The sequence below is a fragment of the Apteryx mantelli genome, chromosome 9 (assembly GCF_036417845.1).
Source record: "Apteryx mantelli isolate bAptMan1 chromosome 9, bAptMan1.hap1, whole genome shotgun sequence".
NCBI lineage: Eukaryota > Metazoa > Chordata > Aves > Apterygiformes > Apterygidae > Apteryx > Apteryx mantelli.
The window spans coordinates 25,415,620-25,434,844 of record NC_089986.1 but is presented as its reverse complement, the minus strand read 5'-3'; the positions used below and the strand labels follow the sequence as shown (position 1 = coordinate 25,434,844).

General features: G+C 46.6%; 1 protein-coding gene across 1 annotated transcript in view; it reads right to left on the bottom strand.

The window, feature by feature from the left end:
* The window catches only part of LOC106496152 (vertebrate ancient opsin-like), a 66,652-nt gene extending 52,789 nt beyond the window's left edge, over window positions 1-13,863 (bottom strand). The window contains 3 exon segments of the mRNA XM_067302192.1: window positions 5,822-6,136; window positions 13,411-13,629; window positions 13,632-13,863. Coding sequence (XP_067158293.1) covers window positions 5,822-6,136; window positions 13,411-13,629; window positions 13,632-13,863 — 766 coding nt within the window.
* Window positions 13,864-19,225: the final 5,362 nt, after the last annotated feature.

Below are 19,225 nucleotides of genomic sequence, written 5' to 3'. Positions count from 1 at the left end.
TCTCCCTTTCCCACCTCTTGCCAAGCCTTTTCTGGGATCTGAGAATGGAGTGTGGTGTGGTTGTGCGTGGTTTTTTGTCATTGCTATTTTTATCTCTGAAATCCCTAACCTCTGCGTCACAAAAATACTCTGATGGCAGGAGGCACAGCCCTTCCCTTTGCTCCTGAACAAGTGGCGGTGTCTCCCCCCAGCCTGCTGGGGAAGGATGTGTGCAGCACCTTCTGGGTAGCTTCCAGCCACCCCTCTGGTCCTTGCCCTAATGAGCTACGATGGTATTGAGCAGTGCCACCTGCAGAGGATGTTGCCTGAACCCTTCTCTGCACTCTGCCAAACATCTAGCGCCACGGACAGAGTAGCAGACACTTGTATATTTTGGGATGTGTCTTGGGACAAATGGAGATGATAGCTTACGTATACCTTCCAGATTAGATTAGCATAGTTTCAGGTCATTAGAGCACTTTGAAGGCTATTCAAGGGTTATTTGCTCGTTGCAAAACGAGCAGCCTGTTCCTGCCACCCACTACCCTGGGAGACTTGCTGGTCTCTGCCCGTACCTCTGTGTGTCCCTCTTCTCCGTCCTCCCAGCTCCCTTCTCTCTGCTTAAGGAGCTGAGCACCCCGGGGCTGCTGCCAAGCTCCTGACGCTGCTCTGCAGCACTTCAAGGCTTTCAGTAATGAGCTGCTCATCCCACTCCTAAGCCATGGACGATGCACCATCAGCCTTCTCCCCACAGACCATCCCTTCTCTTAAGCAACTGTGCTAAAGCATTTCCCATCAGTCTTTTTACTTGTGGCCTTTATTCAAAGGCCACTCAACTAAGCAAATTATTTTGTTATCTTATTTTTCCCTGACTGGTTAGGGATGACTTAAATGCAAATGCTGTGGTTGGGGGTTTTGATGTATATCTGAAACTTCTGAAATTCTTACTGGTACAGTGGCAGTATTTCACTAGATTTTTTCCATCTCTATGGACAGGTATTCTGGCTGTAGTTACTTAAAGAAAATCTTCATCCTTTAAAAAAAAAAAAAAAACTAGAATATAATAAAGCTTGCTTACTTTAAAGTTTGACAGCTGTAAAAATCACTTTCAGTTGGCGAGTGGTTTTCCAGAAATATCATATCAGTGATCAAAATCTAGATTAAGAAAAAGCCTGTAAGATGCTTGCTTTGTCAATGGGAAGAGAACTAGGAACAGTTTCTGGCAGGATCCTAGGAAAGCACTGCAGAGGGAACAAATGTGACCAGTTCAAATGTGACCTAGTTCTCAAACTTGAGTAGAACAACAGCTGTTGTACGTAAGCAGGTGTTTCCAGTACTTCACTGAAAGAAGTCCATCCCCCTGAAATATGCAGGTTTTTCCACAAAAATGGAAGACTATCATGGTACAGAATGATCAGTTATGAGATTTTTTTTCCCAGAGGCTACATCATGGCTTTGTATGGACCCCGGTAAAATGTAGCTGTTGCTGTAACTATGGTGCCCAGAAACTTTCTGTTTATGGTACGTGATGGTGTAGAAATATTGCTTATTATTTCTGGACTGCTTTAAGACTATAATAACTTGGCTAGGGAGACTTGAACGAAAATCTCAGGAAGCTTCAGGGCTAAAGTGTCTGTGCCTGACGGCTTGAATCCCTAGGGCTTTAGCATCTGCATAGCACTACTGAAAAAGGAGCTTGGGGGGGGGGAGCTGTTTTAAAGGTGTTTTATTGCTGTTGGAAGTTAGTATTTTCAGTCCTAAAGGACCTGAATGTCCACCTGAATAGTGTATTCTCCCCTTGGCATTCCCAATATGACCTGAATTCTCCTCCCTTTCTTCAAAGCATCCTTTCATTACAAGGATGATCTCTCACTTGAGCTTTCCTGAAGGGTGGCCATCTGTTCCTTATTTCAGATACCCTCATCTTATTCATTTTCCCCTAGTTCATGCAGCAGTCGGACCTCTGAAGGACCCACAAAGCAGTGCAACTGCTCGTGTCCGCCTTGGTTTGGTGAAGAACTTGGTTGGAAGATGTCCTGGGAAGTGTCTTGGTCGCAGTGCGGTTCTTGGAGCGTGGTGGCAAACTGCTGCTAGGTAGATGGTGCTAGGTAGAAACCTTGTTCATGCAGGTGGCAGTTTTGAAAGCAAAAATGAATGAAAACTTCTGTTCATCTCTCTCCCTATTTTTCCCCTGCACTCCTTTCTCTGAAAAAAAACAACCCACCTTGGGGAAGAGACTCCTTCGTTTCTACGTGCTTCTCTGCCTTGCTCTAGTTGGACTCCTCAAGGAACGACTGCCAGATGTATTGCTCTCCTGGAGGGAGTTGCTGGTGGCCGTCTCATTTCCCCAACCCAACTTTGCTGTTCTAAGATGGAGACCTGTGTCTGACCTCAAACAGTAATTGTTCACTTTAATGCAGCACGTCTATAACCAAAATATCCTGCAGTTCTTAATGAACTTCACACAAGTGAACTTGATCTGTCAAGCAAAAAGCTAAATCTAGAATTTTTCTAGAAGAACTATAATCCATCTGAAAATGGCAGCCAGAAATACTGTATGTAATCCATTTCTTGATAATTACAGGTGGTTGTATCTAATAGTTGTACATCTTGGTACTTGTATCTGAGATCTCCTGGACAAGTGAAGAGATGCAAAGCAGATGTAGACTGGAATCTAAGGGCATGCAGTTTTTCTTAGTATTTGGACTTGCATCCTTGCCTGGTTTGTGGAAGTGACTGTGACTTTCATTCCTTCAAGTCAGCATACGCCACCTAAAATGCTAAGAAACTGCCCTTCCTAGATAAGTAGAAGAGTGGTTTATTTCTTTTTACTGATTCTTGCAAACAAACAGTTGTGGTGCTCACTGCACTTTACAAGAAACAAATTTTTACACTGCTCATGGTGAAATGTCAGCTGAAAGACACCACCCAGCTGTCATGAATAAGAACAATAATATGGTTTATGAGTGAAGCTAATGAGCCTTTGCTAACACATGTGAAAACACAAGATAAGTGTTGCAAACAATCCAAAGATCTAAGGTTTCCTCATCCAATCAATAGTTGTTCAAAGTACTTGTTTTGCAAGACTTATCAAATACTTATATAGTACATTTTGGTAAGACAAAAGTGCTTCTGTTACCAACAGTGTTTTTCTTCCCTTCAGTTGAGAAAGTAACTAGAAACAGAGTTCAAAAGGACTTTTTTTGCTGCTTCTGTGGCCACTGAGGCTTCAGGTCATGGTGATATTAGAGTACTAACAACAGTTGCTTCTCCTTGTGCAACTGAGGAGAGAATAACCCATTGCTAGCTTGGTTATTTTCAAGCTAGGAATGGAACTGCTGTAAGAGGTGTTGGAAAGGATTTAAAAAAAAATGGCAGTTTAATGGTTTGAATAGTACAATGCGTCAGTGAGCAGGGTGGTTATGCTCCAGTCAGCTTGGGGGGGGAAAAACAGTCTGCCCAAAGCGTGACAGCAAATGGGATGCAAGCCTGCTTCTAGCAGAAATGCCAGGACAAGCTGGGACAAGGAGCTAGTTGTGGGGTGGGAGCAGGCAGTCACCTTCCCCACCAAGGGTGGTGTGACAACATTTTAGTTTCTTGCCCTCATCTGCCAAAGTACTTTCAGAATTACATGATCATGGAGACAAATCAACAAGACGAGTCTCCTGTGTGTCTGTCTCCACACTTAGTGGTCTCCTTACCTGATGGCAGAGAGAATCTCTGAACATTTTCTAACTCTTAGATACCACTGCTGTGCTTTTGGTGAGGATGCTCCAACTGCATTTTGTCAGCTTCCTAGCACTAGAGGAAGTCTCTGTAACTTTGTCCTGTTTACTCTCATGATGGCAAAAACTTGAATGTGCGCACTAGAATTTGATGTAATATCTATCATATGTGGGGGCTAATAAATGCAAAGTGATCCACATGTATGTGGAGGCAGTTAAAATGTGCAATTGAGGAAAAATACATATGCTATGGAAATAGCATTCTGTTAGGTATTGTTATCACAGAAAAAGGCCTGTATCTTCCACCTGAAAAATGGAGGTGAAAGCGGAGATGACTGGGCAAGGAAGGAGCAGAGCACTAGCACAAAGTGTCTGGCAGGGCCAGGCATGTGCTTTGCAGGGAGCTGGTCCATTGGGAATCCATAGCCACAGCAGACTAGCGCTCTCTGTGGAAACCCTAAGTACATAGACACATTAATATCTGGTGCTCTACAATCCTGTGGTGGAAATTCAGCATCCACATAATATTTGAAACTGCTAAGCAATTTGACTGCTTTTTTGGAGTCTGAGACTTATTCTGAATCCTTGCTCTCTTGCACTGGGATGCTTCTGTGCAGAACTTCCTGGCAGAGCAGGCTGTGTAATTAAGTTTCTTCCAATCTATCTTCTGCAGTATGACTTTGTCTTGGCATTTAAAGTATATTGCTTAGAAACAGATAGCTAATGACTATACTTCAGGACTAGCATGAAAGCATCTTACCTCTAGAATTATCTACATGTAATATGTGAATCTCCTGAGGAGATTCACTGGCTTGGAAAACATAATTGTCAAGTTCCCCTGAAGCAGTAGCTGCCTCAACTCCTCATGGATGAGGTATGTCTCAAACTGCAGAAACCCTGTCAGGCTCTGATTACGAGCCTTCCACTCTCCAGCACATGGACAGGCACAGCTTCATCCTGATTCAGTTTGAGAGTCACCTGAAACTTTTTGTTCAACAGAGTGGCTGTGATCATTAGCTTCTTCCAATGAGCCTTGGCAACAGGCCTGAAGAAACTACCTAGGAATTCTCATTAGGGTAGGGATGGCAAGAAGAAAATCATCTGCAGAGGGAATCGCTGTTAATCTCCCTTGGTCTGAACACTAGACAGCTTCTGTTGTGACTTGCATTCTCCCACTGAAGTGTTCATTTTGCTGCAATGGGCAGGCATGGCACTATACTGAAATACTGGCTGAGGATATCTAAGGATCTCCTTGCTCTGAGGAAGTGTCTCTTATTCTGGACCTTTCAAATGAAGCAGAGTCTTGGGAATGCTGCCTCTGTGGATGTACCATGTACATTTAAACCCAGGTAGCTTGGGTACTGCTAGCGGTATGGCGGCAGTGTTGTAGCACACTGCATGGACTTGCCCAAGTGTCTACCCAGCTTCTGATGTAGCTTTTGCAGCCCAGCCTCCACCATGTGCTGGTTTGGTGGCTCTCCAAAGTAGCGTTTGCATGAGCTGTGCTGAAGCCAGTTCTGGGGCAGTGATGAGACTCCGTAGTCCCACCCCATGTCTCACGTGACTGTTTAACATGTGCTCTAGAGACCTCCTGCAATGGAGGCCACAACTTCCCACAACATATCTGTAAATCAGAAGCCTCTCGTGTTCTGCCTATGGCTAACTACTGATATGCAGCAGTGCATGCGAGTGGCAACATGATTTCCCTCCTCTCCTCTATGCAGAGTTATTCCCCACCTCTTAAGTGAGCCAAAGGTGCTATACATGAAACTTCAATTTAAACTAAGGCTTAAAAGCTGGGGGCTGGGGGAGGAGAGATGATAATGAAATGCTTCAGGTAGAAGCTCCTACTCTCTGGCAAACGTCCTCTTCTGTGAAGCAGCAGACACAGGGACTTCAGTTCACACTGAAGCAGGACTTTCAATGCTCTAATAGACTAGAGCTTGTCACCAAAACAGTCACAGGAGACCCATTTTCCAAGTAGCAGATAGTTGTGACAGTGACACATCTGACAACAGAGAACTTATAAAGATGGAAGTGATGGTTGTTGTTTTCTGCTTGATTTTGGGTTACAATAAAAAGGTAGTTTAAGAATCTACTTGCCTACCGTATAAGACACAGCAGCTTCCCATACAAATAAACAGTAATGAAAAAAGGGATTACAAGGCAAAAGATGAAAAGACGTATGATGTAGGAGACGTTGTTAGCATCCTTTGAATGCCAGTTTACTGAGCACGTTGTTCCTGGTCCTTCTGGCCCATAACTATTCCTGCCAAAAAGGGGTGGTACAGTCCAGAACAATGAGTATGTCCATGACAGGACAATTTCTATCCATATTTTCCTATAGTTTGTGGTGTCCACTTCTGTTGTTCCCATCATGGTGCAGTAACGTTCATAAGAAAGTACAGCCAGGAAGATGAGCAAGACAGTGCCTGTATTAAAACATACATTTTTATTACCAGAAATGGCTAAATTAACATTGATCTTTCTCCCAAAGCAATATTTCAAACTAAAGATGAGACTGATTGCAGTAGCCGTGGGAACCCTATTGGGCAAGGATTGCAGGTTGGACTTTGTCCCCCTCAGAGTGATAACCACCTGCGGTAATGAGAGCCTGACCTCAGTCACCGAAGCCCTGAGAGTGTTTAAACATCTATCTAGCTAAAGCAAGTCTATTATAAACACTGATTTAATAACTAAGTACTATCTATGTGTGTATATATATGTGTGTATATATTTTCAAGTGTGTGTGTGGCTTGCAGCAAAATCCTGGCTAGAAAGTATCACTGATTTAAGAGTTGGGTAAGAGCTTGGGATGTAGAGCAAGTACCTCTGTAGACATGTTTTAGAGGTGAAGTAAAATGCAGAATTATAAAAAGCACTGAACATAATAGCTCAAGGTACAAAAGCAAGACAAAAATGTTCTCTTGTTTTATTGAATGCCAGTCTAAGGAGGTTTTTCTCTGGTTTTATATGCATAAAAAAGACTGCTTTTTATGGATTTCTGGGAATAAAAAATTGGCTGTTTACTTCAGATCTTTCACTAATATGCCTTATTTTATATGCTCAGAACACTGTTCTTGTCTATTTGATTACAAACAAGAATGGCTAGTTGTTGGTTTGTAATTCTCTGAAGAGGTATGTAATGTGCACCACATGGTACATATTGTGCCAAGCTGCTTTTTAGGACCAATATCTGAGCTGAGGAGGAAGACAACTGAACTTTGTTCTGAAACTCCCTCAGGGCCTGGCTCTGGACTGCTTTGCCCCTTGCATTAGTGACATCTGCCTGAGCAAAATGAGCGTTATGAGTTGCTGCCCAAATGAATGGAAAACTTTGACTCTTGTCCATCTCTTTGTGCAATCTCAAACAGTGGTAGTGGAGATAAAACCTTGTCCTCATGCTAAATTTGTGAATGCTGGAGTCAGGCTTGAAATGCCATGCTATGGCCAGCTGTGGCACCTGGGGCTATTCCTGCAATGGTTAGCTTCCTCTGTGTGTACAGATACACTGCTGTCCTCAGCTTCTGGGGACACAACTTATAGCATGGTTTGTAGGACTGAACTGCAAGAAACGAAAGAAAAATAAGCACAGAAACAAGAAAAGATGCAACTTTCTCACTTCAGTTCTTCCTAATAACTATTGGTCAACACAGAATTGGGAAGCGCCTAAAGAAAGAAACAATTCAAGCAGCTAGGATAAAACCTTTGGAGAATAGATATGAACAGAGAACGTGTGTGCCTGCGTAGATGAGGATTTCCCAAACGCTAACCCTACTCCTGATGACTGCAAGAGCTTCTTATCTACAAAGAAAGGCTTTTTTGGTTCAGATTCCCTGCCAGACTTCAATGCAGTCCTCTCTCTGGGTGCTCTAACATCTTACTATGTGGGATAAGATCCTATTATCTTAAACTGCACTTGCATAGCTTATAAGAACAAACTGGAGAAACACTATTTTGTTGTGTTATAGTAACAATATATTTGAAGGTAGGCAGGTAAAAAGGCCTATGAACAGTTAAGGAAAAGTTGTGAGAATCCTGGCAATGAATTCTGAGGATATTCAACATCAGCTTGTCTAAACTGTGATCCCCCATGAACAGAAATGGGGGTCAGCTTGAAGAAAAAATAAAAGTTCTTGTGCCAGTGAGAAACAAAAAACAGGACAGAAGATACCTAGAATGGACTTAAGGCCATAGGGAGGAGTGCAAGAGAAACTGTATTCAAGATGACTGCGTAATGTTTTGGGAGCAGACAGGCTGCTGTGGTTTTTGAGCTGGAGAGCAACCTCAGGGGAGCCAAATTGTGAGAACCTTTTCTGTAAACTCTTATCTAATGGCCTGGCGGTAATATGTGCATGGGGGCCTCTCCAGCTGGAAGGTGGATGCTCTGCTAAACTGTTCTAGGAAATGGTGGCAACCCTTCTTGGCATCTTCCAGTAACCTGCATTCATACAGTCCTGACTGGACTTCTTCTAACAAACAGTCTCCAGGAAAGAGAAGCAAATGGCTGATCTCTGAAAATGTGAAGTATCACCTTGGCTGCACCATTTTGTCCATCAGTTTATTCTCTTTCCAGAAACTGCTAGAGAAGCTTAGCTGTCGTCTTTTAAAACCAACAAATCTAATGGTTTCTTTATTGGGTTTGGAGTTTGGCCCTTCTAAAAGACTTAAGGATTGAAGGTTAATAGCCATATTTGCCCAAATTTCAGGACATATCCAAGCTTCACAGACTTCTTTAAGCATCACTGATACTGGCTGAAATGATGACATTGGCCGTTTGCTTCCTGGGATTTGGGTTTTCTCCCGAGTATCTCTTTTTCCTCCAGGAAAGAGGTTAGAAACAATAAAATGTGCACGCCCATTCTCTGATCTCTTTACAGAACTTTGCCCATCACTTCTGGTGTACAGAAAGATGTTGAAATGCAGAGTGAAGGATGCAGGAAAAAGCTACCCCTCCTGGCAACCTCTCCAGATGTTACAGTCTCCAGACAATTCTCAAGTGTTTTTCACACAGCTGGAAGCTCCTCCTGGAGACTCGACACCAAACCCACAAAACCTGTGTCACGCTATGAAGGTTCGATAGCAGCAGCAACTGAGACAGTAACGTAATAAAAAAAATGTTTATTTCCTCATGCAAGCTCTTGGGTTAGTAACATCCATTAAAATAATGCAATTACTAATTTAGAAAGGATAACCCAAACCCGTCAATTACTGCGCTATTAGTTGGAAGCACTGCTTATCCCTACTTGAAAGCTTTCTTGTTCAATCTCTTAGTGAGAGGGCTCTCAACCTCGAGGAGCTGCCTTAACCCGGTGTCCCAGGAAAAGGGGAGGGGGGAAATGCTCACAGTCCAGCTGGAGAGGATGATCAGGTCATGTTCCCATCCCTGCTCAAATTTTCTTAGCTTCCAAGTCTCTTCTTATATGGCTGGGACTCTGGGCAAACGCTGCTTTTGCTGACCTCTGAGTTTCACAATCACAGGACTATTTGTCTGCCTGCTTGGAAGGACCCTGCTAGTGAGGCAAGACCACAACACCTCCGTATCGCTTCTCCCCTCCCTGTGGGTCCATGCAGGTTCCTCGGCCTTATCAGGTGGCAGAGTTCTTTAGTCCTGTTAACTCTTCTATTCTGCAGCCTTGAGCATATCAGTCCTTGCACATATCAGGCGGCAGACTTCTTCAGTCCTGTTAACTCTTCGCTCGCTCGTCAACCTGGTAGTATGGTAACTAAGGCATTCCAAAAACTCTGTTATGCTCTTGACTAATACTGCTGAAAGGATGACCACTGAGGACTGTCTGCACTAATGCTGAACAGCAAACACCACCTCCTTTCCAGTTTCACAGTAGCTGTGCTTTGTTCTCGAAGTTGGGCGCAATGGCTTATAAGCGGAAGGCAAACTCCTGGGAAGTGCAAAAGGCCCATGCAGGACCTTGAATGAAAAAGGATGTACATGAACTGTACAGGAAGAAAAGTGACCTGAAAGCCATGGGGAGATTAGACAAGCTCTACAGGCTATCTTCACCCAGGAAGGAAGATGCAGAACTATATACCAGAGCATGAATGAAGCAATGCTACTTATTAAAGTAGAACTTCTGGAAAATCAAGTAATGTTACTCACTTATGAAACTTTGGCTGTTAGAGAAGGGACTGTTCTGTGGACTTCTGGTGTGAGAATGGGAAGAGGGTGCATATCACAGAAGGAGTTGCTTAAATAAAACACTTAATAGAGCCAGGAGAGCTTTGCCAATGGCCTGTGGGATGCCTGTCAACCTGAATGAAACCTTGGAGTCAAAATCGAGGCCTATGTCTTTAGGTGTTAGACCAGAAAAAAATAGAAAGAGCCTAAGAAACACCATAGCCTCGTTGCTCAAGTGAAACCCAACTTGCAATTCCAAAGACAAGAATTGCAGCTTATTGCACCGATGCTTTTCCTACCTAAAGCATGAAGACATCTTAATATCCAGCAAAATCAAAATTCTCTTTAGAGAATAAGTCAGTCCCTCTTTTGAGATGTAGATAACGAGAGGTCCTGCTCTGCCAGCTGGAAAGTGCAGAAGTCTGAGAGTCCCCTTGAGGAAGCACAGCAACCCAGGCTCTTTGTAAAAACTTATTGCTGTGCAGTAACAAAAAGAAATGTAGAAAAAAGCAGTGTCATGAAGCTTGCTGTGCCAGCAAATGTACTAGTGTGCTTCAGTGCAGGCACACGGAGGTGCTGGGAACTCTTTAGCCCTTGCGGAGACCTTTACTGGTCTCTTGTGGTTGGGGTGCTGTCAGTGGATACAAATGGGACTGAAGAACAACTTAACAGCAAATTAAGGCTTTGATGGCTGGCTGGATCTCACTGCATATAGTAATGTTATGGAGGGAAACAAGCATTTTTAATGCTAATGTTAGGCCTCTTCCCCCTACCCCTCCAGGCATTTTAGAAGTGATGCTGGCAGGTACAGCAGTGTATCTGGAGCTGTTAGTTAATGTTGACATCTCTCAGTACTCCTGTATTTAAACTTTCCATGGTCTTAAAAGATTATTACCTACACAAAGTCCAGCTTGCTACCCTGTATAATTTTTTCAATGAGAGAGGCTACAGCAAACATCTAAACTGCAACAGCAGATGCCAGTTTTGTATCTTTAGAAAGGGTGTAACTGATGTTCCCCTTGGGAACATCTCCGAAAGTGAAGGTCTGCAATCTGCCTGCGATGCCAGGTTGATTGCTGAGTTGTTCTGGTCCCTTCCAAAGGACACCAGTGGTGACTGTTAGCAAAGTTCTTCACCATTAGCAGTGCTAGCTGGCGCAGAGTTGCACTGATTTGTGTCACTGTCTGTAGTTTTAACACAGGCGAGGAGAGAATTTTGACACTGAGAAGCTTGGAAATACAAGATACTGCAAAACTTACTTAGCTCAAAGGGGCTTTGTACTAAACCTCCCTTTCTTTAGCTTAGGAAACACTGAAGAAACATGAAGATGGCATACGGGTATGTCTGCATACCTGTTGTCCCCCCAGCCCCTCGCATGTGCCACCGTGGCCCAAGTTTCCCTCTGTGTGCAGAGCTTGCAGACAAGGACGGGGCCGGGTACAAGGAAAGGCGCCGGCTGGCGGTGCGTCCCGCTTACTGCCTTCTCCGCTTTGCAAGCGTGTTCGCCTCGCCTGCAGCTGCACCGGCTCCCCAATTCCCCCTGTAGAGGAGCTCTGCCCTCCCCTCCCTACGCGCCTGTGTACTCACGGCTCCGCAAGCTTGCGGTGTCTGTACCAGCGTCCCCAATTGCCGTGCTACCGCCCAGCAGTGCCGCGTCCTGCCTCCTTCGGAGGGTCGTGCCTGAAGGGTCTTGTGCCCATGCAAGCAAAACCAGCTGGGAGCTTTTAGGCAAAGGTGTGCCTAAAATGGGTACAACAAATAGCTTTGGAAGAAGCTTTGAAGATTAAATAGCTTCTATGTTGTTCAGCTACATCTCAGAAGCAGCTTGTCTGATTTACTTAATACTGTTTTGAAACACAGCCTGATAGTTAGAGAATACACACAAATGCAGGTTCTGCCAAATTCAGGTATGAGGTGTTTCTTTAAGAATAAATATGTATTGGAGGGGTTGGTGAGAAGGGAGAAATCTGTTATACTGGAAAACTAGTAGTTTGTGCTGCGAGCTTGTAAAGGTCCTAAATTTATTTTAGGAGACCAAGTTTTGCTCCCTTGATGAGCACTTCTACTTCTGAGTGCAGGAATAAGAGTCGTGTATCTTAGGCACTGACACTCGCCAGGTAACAGCTGTATTCAGCAAGCAGAAACCTGTTCCTCTTGGTCGGTGAAAGGCAACTCTTAGCCTGAATTTCCTTTTTGCTAATCCGCATGAGAGTCCCTGAGGGCCTGCCTGGTCTCTGGGCGCACAGGAGCCAGTCTTGCTCTCAAATATTCACTTTGCACTAGTCGTCTTTAGCCAGATATTCTCTCTATACCGTCTGCTGACGGCTGCTATACACGCGCAAAACTGCCTCAGCTCAGAGACTCGCCAGAGCGCAAGGCGCGGGAGCCGCCGGAGCAGGGTTTCGTACCGCGAGTCCCTGTGCGCTGCGTTTCCCACCACGTAGTTTCCAGTTACTCTTACTCTGAAGCTCGGAAAAGTTTCTCGATTCTTTCAGTAGCAATAGGGGTGCCTTCGTGACCACAGAAGGCAGGGGGCTGGCAACTGCTTGGGGGGGAAAAAGCAGTTTGTAGCATCCCCCGGGTTTTGCTTTTTGCTCCGTTGGCGTGGCTGGCGTGGGCTGGGGCTTTGGGGCTGTGGTGCTGGCGGGGGGTGTCCCCACGGGTGCCGGGGAAGGGGCCCTGCTGGTGCCCCCAAAGCCTGGGAGGGCTTTTTCTGAGGGGCTCTGGGGCAAAGCTCTGCCCGGGAAAGCAGCCAATAAAGTTTTGGGCGTTCAGCACCGCTTGCTTGCGTGGTCTGCGGGGAAGGCGGCCGACGCGAGCGCTGGAGCCCTTCAGTAGCTGCGCGTTTGGCAGAGGGAGGAGCGGGCGTGCGGGGCGACCCTCCGTGGCCGAGGGGGCCGGGCAGCGTCCCGCTGCGGGGGCCGTTTGGGCCGAGCCCCCTCCCCGCAGGCGGCGCTGCTTTCTGCAGCTCTGCGCCCGGGCGGTGCAGCGCTCGGGCCCTGCGGCCGGCGGAGGAGCCCGTCCCCCCGCGCCGTCGGCGTGGGCAGGGGTTGCCCGACGCGGGGACGAGCTCTGCCCGGCCAGGAGCCCCGGCCCCTTCCTCGCCCCCTGCTTCCTCCCTTGCCTGCGGCCCCGTCCTTTGCCCCGGCTCGCGGTCGGGACAGGCGGCGCTGTCCCTGCCGACACGGGGTGCAAAGCTAGGGCGCGTGGCGCAGGTCTCAGTCGCGGGACCACAAAGAAATGGCACGCGTTGGCGTTCTGGACGGCCTCTTTGGCCTGGGCTCTTTGCGGCGCGCAGAGCTCTGCGGCAGCGGCTGGAAACGTGCGCTTTGCCACCAGAACGAGGCTCCGGATTTAACTCTGCCTGGAGCGTTATGAGCTCTAAGCAACATACCAGGTGAGGCTGGGAAAGTTTAAAAAACATAAACGAAGAAGTACCTTTGGCACGCTCGAGGCCTTTCTGCCCGCCCCGCTCACTCGCCCGTGCGCCGTGCTGTGCCGTGCCATGCCATGCCGTCTGCGCTCCAGCATGCACCCGCGCACGCGCGCTCTCGTGGCTTTTGGCCCTACCGAAGAGGGCGTTGGCGAAGCCGTGCCAGACGCAGCCGACGAGCCAGCGGGCGCCGATGGCAAAGCCGAAGGGGGTGCCCAGGGCGCACGCCGTCTGGCCGCTCGGGGGGATGTTCCTCAGCAGCAGGCTGACGGGCGAGCGCAGCGCCTTGCTGCGGCAGAAGAGGACCAGGACCAGGAGGCTGTTGAGGAAGCCCAGGCTGCCGATGGCCCCGGGCGGACGGCGGTCGCCAGGTGGCCGGCGGGACCTAGGCTCTGATCGGGGCCAGGCCGGGGGTCGCCCCCGCAGCGGGTGCCCTGGGGGTGACGCTGGGCACGGTCGCTGCCTCGGGGTGCACCACTCCCGCTGCCCGGCTTGGCATCGCGGCCGCATGGAGACGAGCTTCTGCGCAACCCCGGCTGCGCGTGCAGGGCGATAAAGCCTCCGCTGTGCGTATGCGTGAAATAACGCATAGGGCGAGCGCTTTCCACTTAAGCAAAGCGAGCGCTGCGGAGGCAATCGCGGGAGGGATTTGTTTCGCCGACGCTCCACCCTGTGGCCGTTCGGAGCTGGCTCCTCCGAGGTGCCCAGCGCGGAGCAGACCCCCGGTCGGGACGTGGGTCGGGACGGCGGCCGGGCCCAAAGGAGGGACACGGTCGCCGGGCTTCCCTGGGCGCGCACGCACGGCTCCTCGCGTGAGCTCCTGCCCGCCGCGGGTCCTGCTCCCCAGCGAGGTGCCACCAACCCACGAATCGGGCAGAAATCCGAAAGAAAACTCTGCGGGGTTTAGGCACCAACAAAGCTACGCGCCCGGCTGTGAAATGGAAAACGCACCCGACTATAGCGCTGACCGTGTAAAGTATTTCTCAGCTTTGAAAAAATAACGTTTGAGAGAAGCGGAGTAAAGTTGTGAAGAGCGCTGGTTGCTCAAGGAGTTGTTGGCACTAAGCAGAAAGGGTAAAGCTTAAACTGCCTAATGGACACAGAATAAATCTTTTCTTATCCATTAAAATCTCTTAAAATCTACAGGGCCCCTCCAAACGACTAGCTGGGTCCTCTCCATAGTCCATCCCTCAGAAAGGAGAGTGTAGACTCGTGTGCTAATGTGCTATCCTGGAGGAATATAACTTTATTTTACCTATAAGGGGGTATTCTCTGTGTTTCCAAAAGAAAAAGTAGTTGTCTAATTTCCTGCAGCTCAGTGTCTAGGAATAGTTGGTAATGAAAAGGAGGATCTGAAAGGTGATTATTTATTTCTCTTTTTTTTCCTCTTTACTGGACTTTGTTTATGGTGGGGAGGAAACAGTTCAGTATCTCTGTGCTTGTAATGATTTTTAAAGTTGTTTTTAAAAAATGCAAAATTCTGAACTTTGGGAAAGCCTTCTGCCTTTTGACTTCCCTCTGGGGTGCTAATGGTTTATTGGCCGAAAGATGAACATGGGTCAAGCATGTCATCTTCTGTTCAGCGTTTTTGAAGAATATGAGTGTAAGGAGGTGGGTATCAGTAGCAGTTAGCTGAGCTTCCTAAGAATATGTATTCTTTATCTAAATAAGTTTATATAAGAGTTTCATCCTCAGCTGTAACTGAAAAAAGAAATCTCTTCTTATCCTGCTTACACACATTTGTAAAACCCTAGCTGTTACATCAAACAGAAGAGGGCAAAGTAGGCAAAGCTAAGTCTTGATTAGGAAAAGATAATATTGTCGATAATATTTGCCTCTGTTCACTAAGGACCCAGCCTCGCAAAGGCTTATGCTTGGGAACAGCTGTGCTAAAGGAAATAGGGCGATACAATCCTGCAAACTTACTTCAGATAACAATTCAACAATGATCACTGTTTGTTTGTTTGTTTGGGGGTTTTTGGCCTATAGGAAGCAAGTTTCTGTCTATTTTCATAAGTGATGTCTGATTCATTCCAGTATTTGCGTATGGCTATCTGCGTAGATAAGGCGAAGTGCTCATGGCTGGTTTCTCACACACGGCAGTCTGTAGGCAAAGAGCTTTGTAAGCAAAAACGAAATGAGATAGGGAGCGTTCACACGTAGCCTGATCGTTGGATGCTCAAGAGCATTAGAAAATGTGCATGAACAGCTTGGAAACTGTAATATAATTATAAATATATACGAATGTAAGTAAAATTCAGCACTAATGTGTTTCCTAAAAAGTAATAGAACTTTGCTTAGAGACGAAAAGAGACTGCATCCTCCAGTGACAATAAAGCTAATAAGATTCTTCCCCTAGTCTGAAGAGTTTCTGACCATCCAGTAAAAATATATAAAATAATCATTTTAATAATGCAAAACTGCTTTGAACTGATCACTTCATTTGAAGTGCTTTGAAAAAAATTTTATGTGTGAATACTGTGGAGTAGGAGTTTTCACTACTTTCTAAAACAAAACCCAACACTTTCCTGAAGAGAATATGTTTGATGTGAAATTATATTCTGAAAGTAGATCTATTAAAAACATATATTGAGATTTTGCATTTATTTCTTGGTAATTCCTATCCATTTTTCAAAGGAAAAACTATTTTAACCAGCAGCTGTGCAAATTCACCTGATTTTCCAGATGATCAAATAAATGAATATGCTGCTGAGTAGCATCTTTCATACAAATTAGGTGCCAAGTCCCTTTGCTGTGTTAAACAATAAGTGAACAAGAAAGCAAGTGAATGGGAGATTTAGGAAAGGCAGGAAGATAGAAAAAGAGATCGAGAAATTACGAGAGATCACCCAAAGGGGTAGAAGAGAGAGAAGAGGGGAGAGTAGAGTTTTCTCAAAGCAAATCCAGACTGCTAGTAGAAGTCCCAGTTTGGCTGCTTTGGGTTAGTTCCTTGCCCAAGAGGAGGAGGAATTTGGGTCTGGGGCAATATTTCTTTTCTACTTGGATATTCCTACTGCCAGGTGCGAAACAGTTCAGCCCTAGTCTGCAGTAGGAGAACCACTAGCCGATCTGAGAGATATCAAATCATTTACACCTGGCAAAGAGGAATTAAGGTGCTTGCAACAAAATGGGAGCATTTTGCACTTTGCAGAGACGGAAACCTGCGCTGAGTGTGTAGTACCTGGAGGACCACATGGTTGAGCATCCTTGGTAGCTCTCATTTTGGGGCACAGTCTGTGCCCCTGGCTATTTGGTTTTCCTGGCAGGTACAAGAAGGGATATACTTGTGTAGGCATCTGCATGGGTACAGCTGCTTTCCATGGCAGAATGCATGGCAGAAGCTCGCGGGTGCTGAAATGCTCGATACATGGTCTTGTGAAGGGGACACAATTCTGCCCTTAGCAATTTGACTCTGGCGTGCACTGTGTATTTAGGTGCCTTTTTGAAAACCCACAAGCACCTCTTCACTATGGAAAAGAGGGCTTTATTCTTTAAATCACTTTGGATACAAGTTTCAGAACATCCAGGGGGACTAAGGTTCCTAAATTCTGTTCTCGTCATTGTCTTAGTCTTAATAGCACAATTTAGAAATCTATTAGTTATGCCTCTTGGGATTCTACGTCTTATTGATTTTAAGTGGGATGAAAATAGCAAGGTGCTGAAGCTGCTTTGAAGAGCAGGACTTGGGTGTCTAAGTCAGAGAAAAGCATTAACAATGTTAAATGCTTTTATCTCAATGACAGCTCTTTGGGGATATTTCAGAAAGGGCAAATTCTACTAAAAAAAAGTGCAATAAGAACAGTCAAGAGGGAAATGCCATTTGTTCTGAAAAACAGCTTCTGCATCTCGCTTAACAGAGGAGTTTCACCTCTCAAGGCAAGAAGGATGGGCTGCAGGTTGAAAAAGCTGGTTGCATTAACTTTTACAGTGGTACGTTCAGTAAAACACAGGGATTTCTCAGCGCTGGGGCAGCAGCAGCTCTTCAGAAGACCATGCAGGAATAACGTCCCTATGGGGCCATCCACAGGGGCACAAAGAGGTCCCAGGCCACCAAGGGCGGGATGGCGTGGGGCGGCATGGCTCCTCCAAGGCTGCGTGGGGCGAGGCAGGGGCCTGCCCAATATTTCAATTTTCTGGCCTTTCCCAGTTTTAAGTTGCTTTGCTAAAATTGTCTGTAGCAGGCTCATTTCTTGACAGCGGTGTTTAACCCCATCCTGTACCTACAGCAGGCTTCTCCTGGGCTCTGACCAAAGCATGGGTCCTTCTAAAAAACAACTTGCAGAGCAGGAATAAAAGGTGACAACCCAGCACATGTGTGCATGGAGGGCAATGCAGCATTGAAAACAGCCTGACATACTGGTGCTTGCCTTCATATCCCCGCTCCAGGGTGACCAGCAGCGTGCTTCTGCCCTGATAATGCATATTTACGTTGCAGAAGGCTTTTGAGCTGAGCTGCTGCAAATTTGATATTGTGATGTTTGCCAGTTTCCCTGATTGTGAAGATTAAATGGTTTTGTGGCAGGTTACTTGGGAACTAACCCACAATGCTTCTGTGTCACCAGTTTGGGCCAGCGCCCTGCGGGCTGTGGGAAATCCCTTCCCATGCAATGACCCCGCTGCCTTTGACCAGATGCCACCTTTCATTCCTGCCCTATGAAGGGCTTTGCTGGCCGGGAGTGCTGGGGACAGCCAGGAGCAGGGCGCAGGCTGGGCTGGCTCTGCCTGGGGCCCATCCAGCCACTGCAAGGGGAAGGCGCAAACCTTCTTGCATGTATGGTGTTTGAGGTACATCATCTACGGTAAATCGGGGGTAAGTTTAGGACACATTTTCAGGTTAGTTCAGGAAGAAGTTCATTTGATTTCACTTTAGTTCTCTTTTCCTTTTTATTAAAAAGATCTATTTTTAGGCTGTGGTGACGCATCGGTGGCAGGACTCGAGATGGATTTGTTCCTCCTGAACGAGGAACATGAGGGTGTCTGCATGGTTCCTCACACTGACTGAAGGTACAGCTGTGTTCAGCTGAACAGGGGCGAATCAGCTATTTCCTCATAGTATCTTATACTGCGGCGTTTACGGGAATATCGGGGGGTCTCTGACGGGCGTTGTGATGGTTAGAGGAATCCCCTCCACAGAGTGTCCGTTTTCGGCTGGTGGGGGTGGCGCTGGCTGCTTTGGGCAGAATACCCGTGCTTTGGCTTTGCTTCACTTTCCTGGAGCTGAGGAGGTTGGAGAGTGGCACGGACACATCCAGACGGGGGAAAGGAAGGCTATGGTCATGGCACTTTGGGGTTGTTAGGTAGTCTTCACTTTCCCCTGACTTCACTCGTTGCCTTCCTGGTTCATTTACCTATATTTTAAGAGCGGCCACAAGATGGCACAGGGCCCTTCCTAGTCTGATCAAAATGTGATCACAGGACAAATGGTTTTTTTAGGTAGCCTGAATCCAGGCTGTGCTGAGGCTGCCCAGAAATAAAGTACAGGCATGTGGCACTCAGGAGACTTGAGCTTCAAGATGTTTGTGGGTCGTGGCAGCTTAGGTACAGAGTAAACCTTGCACCAGCATCTCGCCTGTGCCTGTGCAGACCGGCCCCGTTTCGAAGGCTCGAGGGCGATGCGGGCAGTGGGGCAGGTCTGCGCGCAGCATCTGCTGCAGCCAGGCTCTTTGGAGGAGTGGAAATGGTTTCCGGGTCACTGTCTCATTTTGAGGGGTTTTGTCCCACTGAGGGTTATAAATATGGATGTTTCTTCATGACATTGAGAGATGCTTACTTGTATTTATTTTAGCAAACTGGCTCATGCAGATGTCTTAATCAGCGTACGCTTGGATACTGGGCAGCATATGCTGATTTTAAGACACGTGATTTCCCTGTGGCAGTGTTCGTGTCTAATCAGACAGATTAAGGAAGCACAAGACATTTCATCTCTTGGGAAAAAAAGTAACGGAGTTTTGA